Genomic DNA, 18,921 nt, shown 5'->3' on the forward strand with positions numbered 1-18,921 from the left:
GAAACACAATAATGAGCACAATTAATCGTTCGACTGCGTACAAAAAAAAACCATGTGATGTATCGTGATGTTAATCGAGTTAACCATAGTGTAACCATTTGATTACAGTGCATTGTATATAAACAATGATGATGACCTATTCAATTAGGTAAAATTGATTTCCGACAATTTACATACCTACAATTATGTATGTATGTATGTACATACATTATTATACCCGCTCTTCACATTCAAAAAACATTACAATGATAGACATTGTGCAAGTGCACAATTTCAACTACATAAAGTAATATAATTAAAAGCTAATTTTATGTTTGCATATGTAAACACAATTGAACAAATTAATTGATAAAGAAACGAAAATTTGAAATATTTAATTCAATGTACAATAGTATAATTTCGAAAATTATAGCGTTATTGATCATTAAACATGGGGAATTAGCAGTAATTTTCATATGTATTACCCTCTACTGATTTACATTCCGTATGTATATATGTATGTATGTACGTAGTGCTACATATTTTACATACATAACATGAAGTCAATAATTTTAAACCGTTCAAAATTACTCTTTCCTAACAAATTCTCAATATTTGTAAGTTTATCAAAAATAGAATTAGTAATAAAAAAAAATCATCTCATATGTTTACGTATACAAAAGTATATTTATGACAAAGGTTGGATACTCTTATGTGGCTTTTTTGGACTAAGAGGTTGAAAACTATTAAGCTAGGTTTGATAGAGAAGAAAAGTTTATAAAAGGGTAAAATGTATGTACATATATTATTCATTATTTATACTCGGGGCCGGCGGGTGGCATCTGCGAAGTGTGCGGTACACACAGGCGCCGCAAAAGAAAAGGCGTTTTACTTTCCAGCTTCTACGTGGTAATGTTTCATGCACTTCGTTGCTAGAACTGTTGGGACTTTATGTCCCTAATAATTATGTGCGTGGTAGACATCATACATTTGATGGTTGTACCTCCTGCCCGCACAGTACTTTATCGAATGGCTCCTATTCCAAGAGGTATCCGACTTCTCAATGAAATCGTTGCTGCTGAGCCTGGAGCGTAGGTTATCGAAGATTATTTTAATATATTATATTTGTCTGGTAGCCTGCGCTCGTCATTATTTATTATAAGTAGCCTGCGCTCGTCATTATTTTCATAATTGAATAAGATGTACGTATGAGTGGAATTTTGATCTTACTTTGTATTTTATTATTTGATTTTTTTGACTTTATCTGTTGTTATTATGATGCTATTGTTTTTTTATTATTATATTTAAATGCTTTTTTGTCTGTGTACATATTTTATATATTTTTATTTTTCTCATCTCTCTGTATTTTTTAGACCATTGTGGTGCATTGGGGACATGTATGCCACAATGGTCCAAACCTAAACTTAAATAAATTAGTATTATTTTTTCATTTAGTTGGTTAAGCGTATTTAGCTTATTTGTGAGTTTAAAAATGTACAAATTTATAATTTCATGTGCAAAATTTGTAACTTTGGTGAGTCGTTCGTTTACTTTTACCCAACATCAGGCCTTGTCCTAACTAAAACACACCACGCTCATTAAAACGCAAGGCGCTTACAAGGGAATATTCAATTTTGATAAAAAAAACTTTCAGAATATGTATACATATACTTACATAAGAAACGGAAAATAGTTTTTTTTTTCAAAATTCACTGCGTCCCATTCTTTAAAAAGAATTGTAATGTGTACATAGCTTCCAAAATTTAACTTACAAAACTTAAAAAAATATTAGCTTGTGGCGTATTTAAAAGTACCCAATGGTAATTTTGTTCAGTTATTATTTATTTATTTATTTCTAGTAAGTGATCCGTGTAGGCCCCAAGCCAGCTTTATATATTTTCTAGGGGCTGGGGACTCTACAGGAAGGAAAGCGCTACAGCTGTTGGGCAGAATAAGCTCAATTAAACCGAAGCACTAAACTAAAACAATACATTTACTAATAGGCAATATAATATAATATCAATTATGATATTATATATATATTGCCTATCAGTTATTAATGAATATGAACATTACAAGGACACGATGATTCTCAGAAATGTATTGCTTTGTATATTAGTACACATTAAAACTATTATCACATTTTTGATGAAATCTAACGGTGGCCACTTATTAAAAGAGTACCAATAAACATCAGAGATATTTTTTTATTTTAATTGGTCATAAAAGTCTCAAATTGATTATGAAATGGAGGTTAAATTTAATAGAAACGTGATATACTAAAATATTAATTTATTAAGCACATGTTTAGTGTTAAATTTAATAATTTCGAATTAATTGTCACGCCACAAAGATAAGCTGTTACGACTAAAACGTGCGACTGACGTTTGTGATTTTACGAGCTGTCAAACATTCCCGATGTTCGTATTTTGTATTTCTTATAAAAATTACTTAATAAATAAATTGTATTTACACGAATAAAAGCCATAAAATGTTAAGATGGTTTGATTTATTATTAAAAAATTCAACAGGAATACCTCAGCATGGAAACGTTACCTGAGGAAATTTTGATAGAAATATTCCAATATTTCGATGTAAAATATTTACATAAAATCATCGCGAACGTGTCTCGGCGATGGAAATCTTTAATTCAAACGCCTCGCTTATACAACCACTTCACATTGGACGACATAAATGACGTACAATTCCTGAGTCAATGTCCTCGAAGTCACTGCATCAAATCGATAGAGATCAAATACGAAGTCGATCTGATCAATTCCTTATTCGAACAGCTGTCTGCGCTCTGCCCTCGGCTCTCCTCACTCACCGTCAGCAAAGGCAATCGGCTAGCCGAGCGTCACATTTACAGACTGATGCAATGTTTTCCAAACCTCACACACATTGACGTATTCCTACTGAGCTACTTTCAAACGCAAACTTTCATCAACGCGGTGAAGAATGTACATTCGCTAGTTCTCAACAATCATCTGGACGCAATTACACTGAGAACCATAGCTGAATCATGTAAAAATCTAAAGGCTATACACATGTACGGACACGTGCAGTATTATCCGTTGTGTCACCTTCACAGCCTGCTAGCTTCCAGATATCAAATCTTGCAAAGGATGAGTTTGAGATGTTGCGAAGTCAACAACAGAACTTGCGAATTGATAGTCGCATGCCGATCTTTGACACATCTCCGTCTTTATCATTGTTGGTTGATCACCGACGCGGGACTCGTTACACTGACATCACTAAAACGGATGTTATCTCTTCACATAACCGGTCTCAAGCTGGTTACTCAAAAAGGCTTCAATAAATTCATCGTTCAATTGGACATGAGCATCTTGCAAGATTTGAATCTGAGCTCGACGCCTTTTAATAATGACTCGGCCAAGTTGCTATGCTCCAAAAGCCAATTTCTAAATCGACTAGAGTTGTGGCAATGTAAGAGATTGACAAGTGATGGAGTATCTTACGTAATTTGTGGACTTAAAGGACTCTTGACGCTGGATTTGGATATGGAGTTGTCGCAAGAGATTGTTCAGCTCGTGGTGGATAAAAGTAATATAAAATATTTGAGACTTTCGAAGCGTGATAGTTTACAGGTCGACATTCCGGTCGATAGACAGTTGGTTATGTGCGATGCGTTCGCTTACAGTAGGTTGTGTTTTCGGGGGAACGGTGAAGGATATAGTGCGAATTTGATACGTTACACTTTGCACAAGGATTGCTTTAGTGTCGAAGATGATACGACGCAAAAAGATGTGAACAAAGGAAAGAAAAGAAGGTTAGTAAGAAGTTATGAAATTATTCATAATAACTAGTCATATTACATACTTGGATGTTATTATTATCAAATAAAAAATCATTTAATTTAAATTGTTTTAATTCTCAATGTATTGGGTATAAAGACATATTGTTGAATCTTCCTTGCGTTATCCTCCTTTCCCCTTCTCTATCTCGTCCCTAATTTACACGTTTTTTATAAAGACAGAAACTTATGCCTCTTCTTTTTGCTTTCGGAATTTCGTGGCTTTTACTTCTTTGAGTCTCCCACGAATAGATGCGTACAAATCGCGACTTGGAACTCGAGCTTTGTCTTTATCGACTATTGTTTGTTACATGTGTATATGTATGTATATAATTCATTTCGTTTACCAAAACATCGGAGATATACAATTCTGCTATTCATCTGCATATAAATGAGAACCAAATATTTATCCATTATTGAATTTCTTAAATTAGTTGTGTCTATACAAATAAAATTACATAAGTACCTAGTTTATACCCGGTTAACACAATATGAGTACATTCAGACCAAGTCCACTGATTTGGTCACTCAGACTTGGCCAGGTTACAAGTAACGTCCCAGAGTAGGGCTTCCAAACCGGCTTAAACCGAAACCGAAAAGCCGGCTTTTTCACCATTTTTCAAAAAACCGAAAACCGGCTTTTGTTGCTCGATCAACCGGCTTTTTAAGGTTTTCTTTAATTAATGTTTTTTTCCTCAAAACTAACAATTATGGATTTCAAATTTCTATGACATCAAAATAAATGTGTACATATATCCAAAATCTCTTATAGGCCTATATTTCTTTGAACAAAAAAAAAGGTAAAAAGCACTTAACGCTAGCTTTGAGATATTCACTATTGAAAGACAAATTTATAACCAGAAAAGCCGACGACGAGAACAATTGAAAAAAAAAACTACTTGAAAAAAAAGTAGTCATAAAACTCGAATTCTTTTTCGCAAAATGCGTGAGAGTTTCCGGAATATAATTGATTTTTGTTCTAAGGAATTGGAAGCCCTTTCAATTTTGAGGCCCATATACCTACTTTTTATTACGTTTGTGATACCGAACGGTTCGACAGCTTTGGGATTTTTAAGCTAAAACAGATGCGTAAAAATAGCTTTCTAGTAAGATGGAAATATTTCATAATTCATTAGTCATTACGTTGGTGTACTAGAATTAAGTAAGAGCGATATTACTATTTTGCAGGCAGAAGGAGTAATTCATTTTATATTTGAGCAATTAAAAAAATATGAAAATTCAATTAGTTGTGAAATTAAAAAGGCTTTAACTTGTAGAATATTAGAACGACGAAACAAAACTTTAGTTACTTTATTACAATATTTACACACATAAGTAGTTCCCAAAACTGTAGTTAATTCAACTTAAATATTTGTTTCGAAATCTGCTGCAATTTCTCATGCGAACAATTTAATGAAAATACTTTTTTTTAAATAATAATTTATTTATTTAATAGTTTTGGACCATTGTGGCATTACAGGAAGAACCTAATGCGCCACAATGGCCTACATTTGGAAAAGATATAAAAACATGATATAAAAACAAGTAAACTGTAAATAAAGTTTCAAGTGGGTAGTCCATACATTCTCGTTCGCAGAGTGAATTTCATAGATTGTCAACCTTTAGTTCAATTCAATTTGGCAATCATGCAGTGTTGTGCATCTTGTGAAACGCAATTTTCTAATGGTGTTCAATGTGCTAATTGTAAGAGGCATTACGATTTTAATTGTGCCAAAATTACTGAAGGCGGCTACAATAGATTGGGAGCTACTAAAAGGGCTACATGGAAGTGTCCACGATGCCGTAATCCACAAAGTCCTCAGTCTTTGACCGAGTCACCTTCGCCGTCATTGGGTACACTACTTAAGGAGATCCTTGATATCAAACGTAACATATCATGCCTGCCGTCGCTTGCAGAGGACATAAAAACGATAAAAACTGATATTAGCGACCTCAAAGCAACATGTGAATTTAACAGTTCAAAGATTATTGAGGCCGAAAGTAGGATAAGTGCAGTAGAGGATAAAGTGAAAGACATCGAGTCACTTCAGAATATTGTTGATGTATTACAAAATAAAATCGCAAGCAATGAACAGAGATTAAGGCTCAACAATGTTGAAATAAAAGGAATCCCTTGTAAAAATAATGAAAACGTCTTTAATATTTTTGACTCGATCTCCAAAACTGTAAATTGTAATATTCCAAAATCAGAAATTAATTATATCACAAGAGTTCCCACCCGCACTTCGGATAAACTACTTGTAGTGAGCTTCATCAATAGATATATTAAAGAGGACTTTGTTGCGACTACCCGTAAACACAAGAATCTCACAGTTAATGATATAGGTGTTGGTGTTGATAATACCAAAATCTACATAAATGATCAATTAACAATTGCCAATAAACAACTTTTGACCAAAACAAAATCCTATGCTAAAGATAAGGGGTTTCAATACGTCTGGGTAAGAAATTCAAACATACTTTTAAGAAAAAACTCCACTTCAAAGATTCTACACATAAAGACTTTGGACGACCTAAAAAAGATTATATAAATATTTTTGCAATGAATAAGCAATCAATTCTAATTTTTTATTTATATTTTTCTTACCTTCTCTTTTATGTGATAATTATATTTACCGATCCTGTTATTCTCTTCTCTATATTTTATATCTACATTTCTTACTTTATTTTTTACTGTATTTTCCACCATATTTTTTACTATATTTTCACTTTTATTAATAATAATTATTTGAATATAAATATTATTATCAAAGAATATACACTAACTAATTCCATATTTTATTTTACTAATACTTATTTCAATTCAATTGCTATCATCAATAATTGTTGTTTGATAATTGATTCTATATCTTCATTTATAATTACATATACTTGTACATGCAATTACATTTTTTACTGTAATTTCTTCCATACTTTTTGCTCTATTTATAACTATAGTTTCACTTCTATTATTGATTATTGTCTTAATATTAATATTATTGTTAAAGAATATAAACTGGTTAATTCCATATTTCACTTTGTTAATATATGTTCAGATTCATTTACTACCATCAATGATTATTATTTGAACAATAGTTCTAAATCTTTGTTTATAATTATTGATGCATGTTCATTTGTATACATATGTGTATGCTTACCTACGCATGTAGGCTTATACGTCTATCTTTACGCACTCTATCAATTCTGCCCATATATTATGGTTTTTGTTTTCATTATTAATTATTGGTTCTTTCTTATATTTCTAAACGCACTTTATTTTCAATTCTATCGTCAATTGTCATCTAAATCATTGTTTATTATTATATTATGAACAAATACTTGCCAAAAAACTATATAATTCGCTTTATTAATTTTATTTTAACTCAATTGGTATCACGAGTGATGGTTTGCTCGGTAATTCCGTATCGCTTCTATGGATGCAAGTATGTATGTGTATATTTATATTCATATACACATAACTGCTGATATTTATGCTTCTGGATATCTACACGTCTATCACTACGTACTCATGAATTACCAATTCTATTTACGTTTTACAATTTATCTTATTTTTATTACATTGCTATATTTTATTCTGTGTACTTTCCATGTTCCTTATTTTCTACTACTACTCTTTTCTTATTTTAAATGTTTGAGCTTTTCTTTTTTTTACCTATATGTGAAAATTATTAATGGTTTACTTAACATAATTATATTTTTTCTACTATCAATCTATGTAACTTAATAAACTGTAAATTTTCCAAATAAATAAATAAATAAATAAATAAATAAAGGAAAAAAGCAAAAGCAGAAAACATGGTAAAATAAAATAATAAAAAAAAAAAGTAACAAAAGGAAAATAATACATCATTCAGAGAGAAAAAAAAAATAACAAAAGTGTAAAAATTAAAAATAAAATCCATAAATCCCATTCTTTGTTTACACTGAGCAAAATTAAAATAGTATATAAAAATGTACAAAGGAGAAAGAAAAAGTAAAATAAAATAAAACAAAATATGAATAAAAAATAAAATCACAGCGAGGCCCAAATGGAAGAGAGTAGATTAAGATTCCACTCATTCATCACATTCAAATTAAGAAAGTAATGATGAGCGCAGGTTACCAGATAAATATGTTAAGATAATATCCGACAATCTACTCTCCCCAAGGTGGAAAATATCACATTCAGGGACAGCAGCAACGGTTTCATTGAGAAGTCGAATAATGATAATGATGATGACGATATAATTTTAGTTGTAACAACAGAATCATGTCGATCTGACAATGGTCAGGCAATAGCCTCAATCGATCCTTTGATAACGGAATTAAATAAAAGCATATCATCAATCATGACGGTGCCAGAAGACATTTCTGAGGAACCGTTCCAATTGCAAAAAGATTTTAAATCATTAGAGTACAGCAAACTTTTAGCTGTAATAACGTTTAATTGTTATTTTTCCTTGTTTTTGTATTATAATAATTTGAATTTATTTCCTCCAAATTTTTGTGATGTATCCATTTGTATTTTTTAAATCAATAAATTTGTTTTTGTCTATTATATTGTATTTTATTTCAAAATTTTCAATTTATTTTCCATATTTACGATAGGAATATTAACAAAAAAGCAAATGTTTGTGTATTCTCAAATACAATACATATTTTTTTCATGAATATTTAAAGCAATTTCTGGTTATTTTATAAAAAATGTCAGTGAAAACTAACTCAATTTAATTTATAAGCAATTATTTTTTGCATAATATAATATATTTACAACTTTTTTTTTCTGTCAAAATTTAAAACATAAAAAAAAATATTTTCTGAAACCGGTGAAAGCCGGTTGGCCGGTTTTTTTTTTGTAAAAAAATCGAAAACCGGTTTTTTTTTTCGGGCGGTTTTTTGGAACCCCTAGTCCCAGAGTGATCAAATTAGCAGACTCAGCCTGAGAGCACACGTATCGTCTCAACCCGGTATTAGGGATGGAATTTTTATAAATACAGTAAACTCTCGATTATCTGTGCTTGAAAAATATAAATTAATTTAATTTTTTTCTTATATGATTATGAGACGCACCGATTGATTGATGCGAAACAAATAATGTCACACAAATGTTTTTCGTTCCCTTTTTAAATGTCTTTTACTATTGCGTTAATTCTTTCAGTTGCTTTTGATCAGTGTATTCAGAGCAGATTTTTGCGTAACATGCGTATGTTTAATTATTTTCAATTGCTGATGAATTCTGCATCGAATTTTGAGAAAATTTGCAACCCGATCAAATCTATAATGCAGATGAAACGGGCCTGTTCTGGAAGTGTTTGCCGACAAAAACGCTGGCTTCAATGAGAGAAAAGTCCGCTCCTGGACTAATGTGTTGCGCTCCTGGATAACTAATGTGTTGCGGAAGCGCATCAGGAACTCATGAAATGAAACTTTTGATGATTGGGAAAGCAAAGAAACCTCGATCTTTTAAGGGAACTGAAATGAAAAGTCTTCCCGTCGATTATTATAGTCATACAGGGGCATTTATGGACAGGGAGATTTTTGCAGATTGGTTCAAAAAGAAATGGGTTCCAGAGATGCAAGATTTTTTTTTAAAATAACAGATTGCCACAGAAAGCAGTATTGTTATTAGATAATGCTCCTTCTCATCCGAACGAAAGCATACTGAAAACAAACGATGGACTTATGGTTACAAAATTTTTGCTCCCTAATGTGACATCTTTGATTCAATGTGTTACATCATCAATGAAACGTCTTTAGCGTCAAAGTCTTCTCAAAACTCTTGTTGAGGAAGATTACAACCTGATAAATTTCTGAAAAAAATTACGATATTGGATGCTATACACGAAACAACACAATCTTGGTCAAAATTAAAGCCAGTAACACTTGTTCGATCATGGAGAAAGATTCTTCCTTACATGGAAACAGATGTATTAATAAATAATGAGTATTAAAATTATGAAACAAAAATTTGTGTTGTAAATATGATATTATATTCGAAACCAACTCAAAATTTGATGATTCAGATTATCTGTGTTTTTCAATTATCCGTGCCCTTCCTCCCCAGCATTAGCCCGGATAATCGAGAGTGTACTGTATTTCGAAAAAAATATAAACGGTATTAATTAGTTTGAAAGAAAATATTTTATCTTTTTGACACAAACATACATTACAAAATAAATTACATATATAATTTTAAATTTGATAGACTTCGGAATTACATACATACATACATACTTTATTTAATTATACCAGCATCTTTGGCTAAACTGTAAAATACTGAATCTTCATCTTGTAAAAGACTCGTCGGAGAGTCGAATTCAACTAATTTTCCTTTATCCAATACCATGATTTTGTCAGAATCCATAATAGTATTCAATCGATGGGCTATAGTTAACACAGTGCACGACGCAAACTCCGTACGAATAGTTTGCTACAAATTGCAATTCACATTGTATTACACATATCCATGTGATTTATACTTGATTGAGAACAATTGAATTCTCCAGAAAGAAACATACCTGTATAAGATCATCAGTTTCTACGTCAACAGCAGCTGTAGCTTCGTCTAATATGAGTAAATGTGACTTGCGTAGTAAAGCTCGTGCGAGACACACCAATTGTCTTTGACCTACGGATAAATTTTCACCACCTTCACTCACTTCATAATCAAGTTTGGCCGTCACATCTGAAAAATAATCACAAATAGACTCGAAGATACAACGTTCAATATGCCAGTACAAATGGAAAATTTTCATACTATCAACGAATGATTTGAGATGAGCACGCTCGAGCGATCGCCATAATTCTTCATCTGTATACTTATCGAATGGATCGAGATTAAATCTTAAACTTCCCGAGAATAGCACTGGATCTTGGGGAATTATGGTGAGTTGGGAACGTAATGTGTGAAGTCCTATCGTTGAAATATCAATGTCGTTGATGATGATTCTTCCATTTTGTGCTTCCAATATTCTAAATTATATATTTTTTTAATTCGTGTATTTATAAACGATGCTCAAATTTAATTCATGTACTATCCAATACCTAAATATCGCCAAAGCGAGTGTACTTTTTCCAGCACCAGTTCGGCCAACTACGCCAATTTTCTCCCCAGAGTTTACTCGGCAACTGATTTTATGCAAAACTGGTTCAGTTGTAGATCGATATTTCAATACTAGTTTGTCAATTTGTATTTGACCGTCAGATGGCCAATCACTGTCAGGATCTGTATTCTGCATCCTCCATGGTGCTTCCTTAACGAAATAATATATTTACAATCTATGTACTTACATTAGAGTTGTCATGAATCAATCTTGGGAAAATAAAATGGCTCGTAAAACGCGGTGTGCGAAAATACAGGGACTAAAAACTTACAAGTTAAAAGTAACTTAGCACTTAAACTCTAATTGTTATATTGTAATAGTGGTTTTACCCGGCTTCACTCAGTATTTGTAATATATATAATACATATATTAAACATTAATTTGTTATTTTATTGTTTATTTGAATCTGGAACTGAAACAGGATTAAGGATCCGGAACTGAAAAAATAACACTGTTTGACACGAAAAATGGGTCAGAAACGAGATATGACTTTTCTTATAGATCTATGCCCAGTGAACACGAATCTGGTAATAAAAAATGTTGATTGGCTCGAGATTCGGAGATATGTGTGTTTTTTAAATCGCGCGATTTTTCTATATCTTGGTGTTATTCAGTCGATGTCTCGAAATCTGTCAAGTTCCTGTTCAAAATGAATATTGGAATCTATAGTCGGGTATTTTATCTTTCATTTGTTATACTTTTCAGCTTTCAAATCTCTCTAAATAGTAGTCCAGTTCAAATCAAAAGTCAAAAGTACGTATTTTCATTTGGGATTTTTTTCCACTGTAAATACTATTTCATATTGCGTATTTTCTATTGAAAGATGTTTATTGGGATAGTATTCTGGACACACTATTTTTTGTTTTCGTTTAAAAGGGTTAATTGGAGGTGTGCTGAATTTTAAATCCGTAAAATTGCGAGCTAAAAGCTCGTACTAGTATTTACTCCTATTTACACGAATCTAAATTGAATTAATAGGGATAATATATTAAATTGTCTTTATATGAGAATTAAATAAAATTCCACTTAGAAAAATCATATTTCGACTATTCTTGTGGATTAATAACAAAAATTCTATTGATAACTCGCTTACCTGGTTAAAATAAACGAATCTCCGAATATCGAGCCAATCAACATTTTTATTACCAGATTCGTGTTCACTGGGCATAGATATATAAGAAAAGTCATAACTCGTCTCTGAACCAAAAAAAAAGTCGTCATTTGTCGAACGGTGTAATCGGAATCCGGAACTGAAACAGGAATTCGGAACCAGAATTGAAAAAGGAATCTCGAACTGGAATTGAAACAGGAATCCGAATCCGGAACTGAAACAGGAATTCGGGTTCGGAACCGAAACAAGAATCGGGAACTTGAACTGAAAAAAGAATCGGGATCCAGAACTGAAACAGGAATTCGGATCTGGAACTGAAAAAATAATCGAAAATCGAATCGATATGGTCATCAGAGAAAATTAAATTTTTTCGATAACCTCACAGATTCTACGAACCAAAACTTACATACAAAGTCTCCTTCGAAATTAATTAATTATATATTAGAAGAATGTAGAAGAAATATAAAAATTCCACAAACTTGTATATTTTCAGCATATTCTTTGACTCTCTCGACGGCAACAATGTTTGTTTCAACTTGAGACGCCATGTTTACGATCAAGTTAAGCACCACGGTGATCTACATAAGTATAATATGAAAATAAATGTTAATATCATCTAAATAATAAATCAATCGCAATTATTCAAACACATACTTGAAGGGCGTAGCTGATAGAAAGGCCAACTATTCCAGGATGTATATTATCTCGTTCAATTACAGCAAAGAGAGCCGAGAAAAATACGATTAAACCTCCGATTGTTTCTATTCTGACAGCGAGCCAACGATTCGCAACAATACTTGAATAATTGCAAGCTTGATTTAAGTCAACTTTTTCTTCTGATTCTAGTATGAACCTAAAAAAATAGTATTCACATACATATTATACATTAATTTTTATATGAATAGAAAAATGGATTTACTTCTCTTGTTGTCTGTACGCGCGTACGGTAGATGCACCAGAAATAGTTTCAGAAAAATGAGAATAAATAGGAGCTTTCGAAATGGATTCCAATCTCTTTAACTGCCTCGATGTCGGAACATAATATCTTTGTATCGAATAGTAAATAATAGCCATTGGTAAAATGACGGCGGTAAATATTGGCGTCGATATACTTATTACTATCAACGTACCCACAATCTTAAATAATTAAAATGAATTAGAAGTTTTATCACATATATATTATGTATGTAAGTATATATGTACATAATTTATTAACTTTAAACTTTCATTACGTGAAAAATGAAGAATATTAAGTCGGACAGTTCCCAAGGCATCGATGAATCCATCACGTCAATATCTTTAGAAAACCTTGCAAGTATTCTGCCAATGGGCGTCGTTTCGAAGAAACTCAATGGAGATCGCATTATACCTTTCAACATCTTTTCGTGCATTATTTTAGCAGCGTACCAAAAGCCTAGTTGAGGCGCCAAGTCATGTAAATAACCAGTAATGGCTGAAATACAATACATTTTTGAAAAATTTAACTCAAAATAATAATTTTCATTGATTGATTCGTATAAATAGTAATAACCTTGTCCAAATCCAAGTGCTCCATAAACTCCCAAATATAAATCACGGCTTTCAGTATTATTTGCACTATTCTAAATGGCGCAGTATGACATATTATTCATATTATTCATATCATAGTGTATGTAAGTATATATTAAAAATCCTCTTACTTACAATATCATTATTTGAAGTCCACTTTGAAAGCCAAATATTTGTCCCGATAGTAAACATTTGATATAATATGTTAAATATTACAGTGGAGATGAGCAAAAAAGGACCAGCACTCTTGAAGTAATGATAATATATGCTCAATTTAACCTGAAATTTATGTTGTCTTTTATTTTGATTCAATAGATATTTTATACATGTATATTATTTGTTCAATAAAAGCTCACATTGCCTGTTTCGGGTATTTCTTCTTCGATAATTCTATCGATAACATTTTCAGACCTACTATTCTCTAAGATTGTTCTATGTTTGCGATTTACTTCATCTAAAAGTCAATGAATTTATTTATTAAATCAGAAACATACAGTATTCCAATATTTTTTAAAAATTTGACACTGAAATAGTTTCTACATATTTTTATCTTTGTTTATTTATCCATTATATATTAACCCCGATTATAGGTGCTACTACAGGTTTCCTAAGGTGACACCTACATATAATACCATCTTAACACATACTGATTATACACAAAATGTGTATGAGTTGAAAACACTGTGCGACAACCTTTGCCATTCAACTCTTCCACTGCGGAAGCTGCTATAGTAGCTTCATCATATGTAGATATGTATATATTTCATTGAATAATATAATGAAACTTGTGTGAAATAAAAAAATAAAATAAACACTTACACTCTCTACTTGTATTTGATTGTGATTGTCTTCTGTGAAAATTTTTTAGAACCTGATCTTCATTTAAATTGAACAAAAGTTGCCGATTCGATTCTGAACATTAACAAATAAAAAAAATAAATATACATAGTTTATATGTACATATATATGTACGCATGTAAAAAAATAGTTAAAATAAAAAAAAAATTATTTACCGGATTCTTTTTCATCCGAGTCATTTAAATACTGAAGCAAAAACTCAGCAAATGGCCCTTTCCTATCGAGCAATTCTGTGTATGTCCCTTGCTCTGATACTGATCCATCTTTAAGTACTATGATTTGATCTACTTCTGGTAGAAAGTTAATGGCATGAGTTACAAGCAAGCGCGTTTTGTGCTTTAATAATCCCTTAGGACCTATGACTTTTTCGAAAATATGTTTTCCAACGTGAGAATCAACCGCACTCAAAGGGTCGTCGAGTAAATACACATCGTTGTCATAATACACAGCTCGGGCAAGAGATACCCGCTGTTTTTGACCACCAGATAGGTTTATTCCTGTTGAATATATGAATATATGTACATTGTTTAATACTTTATTTATTTTGAGAATATTTAGATTTAAATTAAATAAACTATACCCTTTTCGCCAATTTCAGTTTGATCGCCCCCGGGAAGTATATCAAAATCAGGTTTCAAAGCACACGCACTAATCACAGTATTGTAAAATCTCTTGTTTATTTGTTTTCCAAATGTAATATTATTGTGAATTGTTGCATTCTGTATCCACGCTTGTTGTGGAACGTATGAAATGCTGCCATTTACACTCACTTGGCCCGAAAGTTTATCCATGTCTCCGAGGAGAGCGGAAAGGAGAGAACTTTTTCCAGAACCAACATTTCCTACGATGGCTACCAAAGAGCCTGATGGAATATTAATATTAATATTTTTCAAAGTAGCATCTTCAGATCCCCAACTAAATATTCCATTTTCAATTTTTACTGGATCGCCTTCAAAACAAATAAAATATTTATATATGTCATACTTATGTTTGAATATCAGAAAAACAAATTTAAAAAAGTACTACTTTCTAATGAATCGCGGATAACATTTGATGGATCAAGTTCTTCTGCATTCATAAATTTGTTTATTCTTTTCATTGATACATATGTCTAAAAATTATCAAAATATTTAGAATGTTATAGTAAAACTACATACATATATGTGGGATTGTTATGACTGAGAATATTTTAAGTTGGCAGGCCTGAGGCGTCACTCGAGCAATGGTCGAGCCCGAAGCGAGGCATTAAACGAGTTTCATAAAGACTTTGACTTTGAATATCCTCCCATACACATTCATGGATCCCATATCATATATATAATAGTTATAGCTAAAAAGAAATCGCATTACCTGTATTAAGTAATTTATCACTTTTGGAAATTCAGCGAGAGGAAACTGCAAAATATTTAACAACGACAACGATACAAAAGCTGTTTTTGAATCCAACACATGTTTTGAATCTGATAGAACAAAAGTTGCAAAAGATGCGAGGCATACCTTTTTCAAGAAAAACATATTTATACATATATCAAATTGAAAATAACCCAATAAATATAAACATACTCACTATAAATGGAGCCCACAAATAGATGAAAGTAAACAAAGAACTGTAATGTGTGATTTTTTTCAAGTATTGGATTTCTTCATTTCTTATTTTTGTTACTTGTTCTTCAAAGCTTGGCTCCCATGCATATAATTTTAATACCTAAAAGTCAAAGCTTTAAATTGAGATAACTTAAGTTTTAAATTCAGATAATTTAAATTTTAAACTTTTTAAATGTTTTAAAATAAATATATAAACAATCTTCATAAAGACCTTTATTCCGTTCAGTATTTCGTTGATTGTTTTTAATCTTTGATCTTTACAAGCCATTTGTTTCGTTTGAATCTTTTTACAAGTACGAATTAAAAATCCGTTTAAAGGCACGAGAAGTAATATCACCAAAATGCCGGCGAACACCGAATAACCAAGAATATTCCACAGGAAATATACAGCTATACACATCTGAAGCGGTGCAGACCACACCAGGACTAAATATTGCATGAGATCCACAAATCTGAAGTTTATCATACAAAAGTAAATATCGATATGGAAATCTGCCATGTAATTGTATTACTTGGATTACCTTTGCACGTCTACCGACATCAAATTGACAATTTCACCAGTCGTAGAATCTTTACGAGCGTTGCTCGACAATCGTAGAGATTTCTTATATATGGCACTGGTAAGCGCAGTGGAAACTTTCATACCGACTATAGACATTTGCTGGGTATATTGTGAAAACATCAGACTCTGTATCACGCTAGACAGAAAAAGAAGAGTCGCGTACAAGTATCCTTTCCACATATACTCATCACTACCGACAAACGATATCAATCGACTGGAAATGCAAAGAAGACAAACAATCAGAGTCAAGTATTGAATGATTCAATGAAAATAATAAACATTCAAATAAAATACCCTAGTAAGAATGGAGATAAGAATGCTAATAGGTCCGGAATGAGTTTTAGCATAGAAGCATATAAAATATTGCATCCAAAAGATTTCCAAAGCGCTGGTAATATACTTGCTTGGCTTATAGAATTTTCGTTTTCAATGCGAGTATACCCAGATGATCGACTTCTAATAGTGAAAAAAATCAAAAAATATATATATAATATATAAATGAGAAATGAATGTGTTTATTATATACAATATGATATTTACTGTGTTGGTTTGTGCAGTGACTTTCGCCAATAATAGTCGAATAGTGATGCAACTTCACATGAAGAATTTTCAGGATTTAATTTCCACACATCACAATTGACTAAAGGTCTTGCGAAACCAGTTCGGACAAGGGGACTGAACCAAAAATAAAATATGCGCGATAAAAAGCCCGATTCCTGTTCTATACATCGATTCTAAAATGTAAAGGAACAAATTATAGCATCTGAAAACTAATTTATATCTGTAACACTGAACAATCCACTACCAATATAATACTGAATTGGAAGGAATCTACATTTGTAATTTATTGTCCAGTATAAAATAAGGAAAAATTACTTACACTTTGTGATGCAGATGACGTTTTATCAGCAAAACAATTTAAAATCAACATAATAAATACCAAAGCAGAATATAACACATAATTAATAAACAGCAAAATATTCCTAGTTTCGCCAGCGTGTTGATTAATTATTTCAGTTCTTAATTGAGGCAAGTTACACACTGCCAACATAAACCAAAATAAAAATTGTAAACCAGAAGACCGAACACCATGCGTTCTACTATGGTGCAATAAGATAAGGCTGAGAATCTTTGAAAAAAATAACATAAATTAAAATCCAAATATGTATTTCTACACACATAATATTTATAAATAATTTGACACTAACAAACGTAGCAGCCTTGACAATAGGAGAAAACATTTCCACGAGTGGTATACCATATTCTTTGGATGCATTAAAAGCGAATACAAAATCCACAATCGCCACAACTACCAATATGGTATTTATAAAAAACTTTACTACATTATAAATATTCCAAGGTATTCGAGTATTTTTGTAGTTGAATGTGTAGAGTATTTCTAGGGAGGCAAAGAGCCATAAGAATGTGCAAGGAATCCACAGTAGCACAGTTTTTTCAAAGCAGGGTGTGAACGTTGGATTGTTTGTATTCCATGTTACGTTCAAGTCCTGAAATGCATACAATTACATATAATATAAAAAGTGTTGCACATATTTAAACATATTTACATATGTATATTGCGCAATAGTTGAGGTTAGGCAATAGTAATATGTATATGACCCAACAGCGTATATTAAACAATGATGGAAAGTTGACAATATTTACCCAAAGTGGAGTACCGCAAAACTTCTCCATTTTTGTTTCATTTGTTAGAACATGTTTGAAATTTTGATTATAATACTTTTAAACAAGTGGCGTGCGTCGCACTTGACACTACTTTTCACACTGACTGATTCAGATCAATATAATTTATAGTTTGCGTATTGATTTATCTTATCTGATGATCTCACAGCGATAAAAACATTCGTTTTTGACCTTCAATTTTCAGTATTATTTGAAAAATTTAATAATATAATAATAGGAATAAATATGCACAGAGTATATGTATGTACATATAGTGACTAATTTGTACTGTTACATAATTGCGAATTTATGCAAAAAAATCTGTCATGGTTCGATGATGTCGTTTCTGAGCTTAGTTTGTATTTGTATATTAGTATTATAGAACTGGTCTATTCGTTGGCTATAAGGAGGAAGAAATTAGGCTAAGCACTTGGAAAAAATATGAAATTTAGAATGACAGAAAAACACATGAATTCATGCCTTCCAAGACATTCATGCTGCAAGTTTAATTGCAGCTATGAGCAGAAAATGGAGAATGTTGTTGAGAGTTAGAAGAGATCCATCTACATATTGTTGCGTATGGGTGGGTGGAGGATCCAAGTCAAAGGCCAACAGTCATCTCACAGCATTTATTGATGATTAAGGAGATACACGCACT

General features: G+C 31.7%; 2 protein-coding genes across 3 annotated transcripts; one reads left to right on the plus strand and one right to left on the minus strand.

The window, feature by feature from the left end:
- The first annotated feature begins 2,314 nt into the window (after window positions 1-2,314).
- Window positions 2,315-9,864, plus strand: LOC143918376 (uncharacterized). Its single transcript, XM_077440255.1, has 3 exons — window positions 2,315-2,399; window positions 2,511-5,354; window positions 7,588-9,864. The coding sequence occupies exon 2, from the start codon at window positions 2,523-2,525 to the stop codon at window positions 3,804-3,806; it is 1,284 nt and encodes a 427-aa protein (XP_077296381.1). The 5' UTR covers window positions 2,315-2,399; window positions 2,511-2,522; the 3' UTR covers window positions 3,807-5,354; window positions 7,588-9,864.
- Window positions 3,854-18,661, minus strand: LOC143918375 (multidrug resistance-associated protein 1-like). Of its 2 annotated transcripts, XM_077440254.1 has the most exons (25): window positions 18,246-18,661; window positions 17,789-18,088; window positions 17,461-17,709; window positions 17,121-17,314; window positions 16,875-17,036; window positions 16,540-16,794; window positions 16,230-16,470; window positions 15,981-16,118; window positions 15,764-15,910; window positions 15,440-15,524; window positions 14,994-15,362; window positions 14,569-14,910; window positions 14,375-14,467; window positions 13,912-14,009; window positions 13,691-13,834; window positions 13,539-13,608; window positions 13,240-13,460; window positions 12,927-13,144; window positions 12,662-12,860; window positions 12,487-12,585; window positions 10,838-11,046; window positions 10,551-10,765; window positions 10,312-10,478; window positions 10,028-10,223; window positions 3,854-4,174 (listed from the first exon to the last, which is right to left on the minus strand). In XM_077440254.1, the coding sequence occupies exons 1-24, from the start codon at window positions 18,273-18,275 to the stop codon at window positions 10,029-10,031; spliced, it is 4,440 nt and encodes a 1,479-aa protein (XP_077296380.1). In that variant the 5' UTR covers window positions 18,276-18,661; the 3' UTR covers window positions 3,854-4,174; window position 10,028. The 2 variants fall into 2 exon arrangements, with proteins under 2 accessions (XP_077296380.1, XP_077296379.1); XM_077440253.1 differs by lacking the exon at window positions 3,854-4,174 and having other exon boundaries at window positions 8,262-10,223.
- Window positions 18,662-18,921: the final 260 nt, after the last annotated feature.

Source organism: Arctopsyche grandis, chromosome 10, assembly GCF_051622035.1.
Source record: "Arctopsyche grandis isolate Sample6627 chromosome 10, ASM5162203v2, whole genome shotgun sequence".
Taxonomy (NCBI): domain Eukaryota; kingdom Metazoa; phylum Arthropoda; class Insecta; order Trichoptera; family Hydropsychidae; genus Arctopsyche; species Arctopsyche grandis.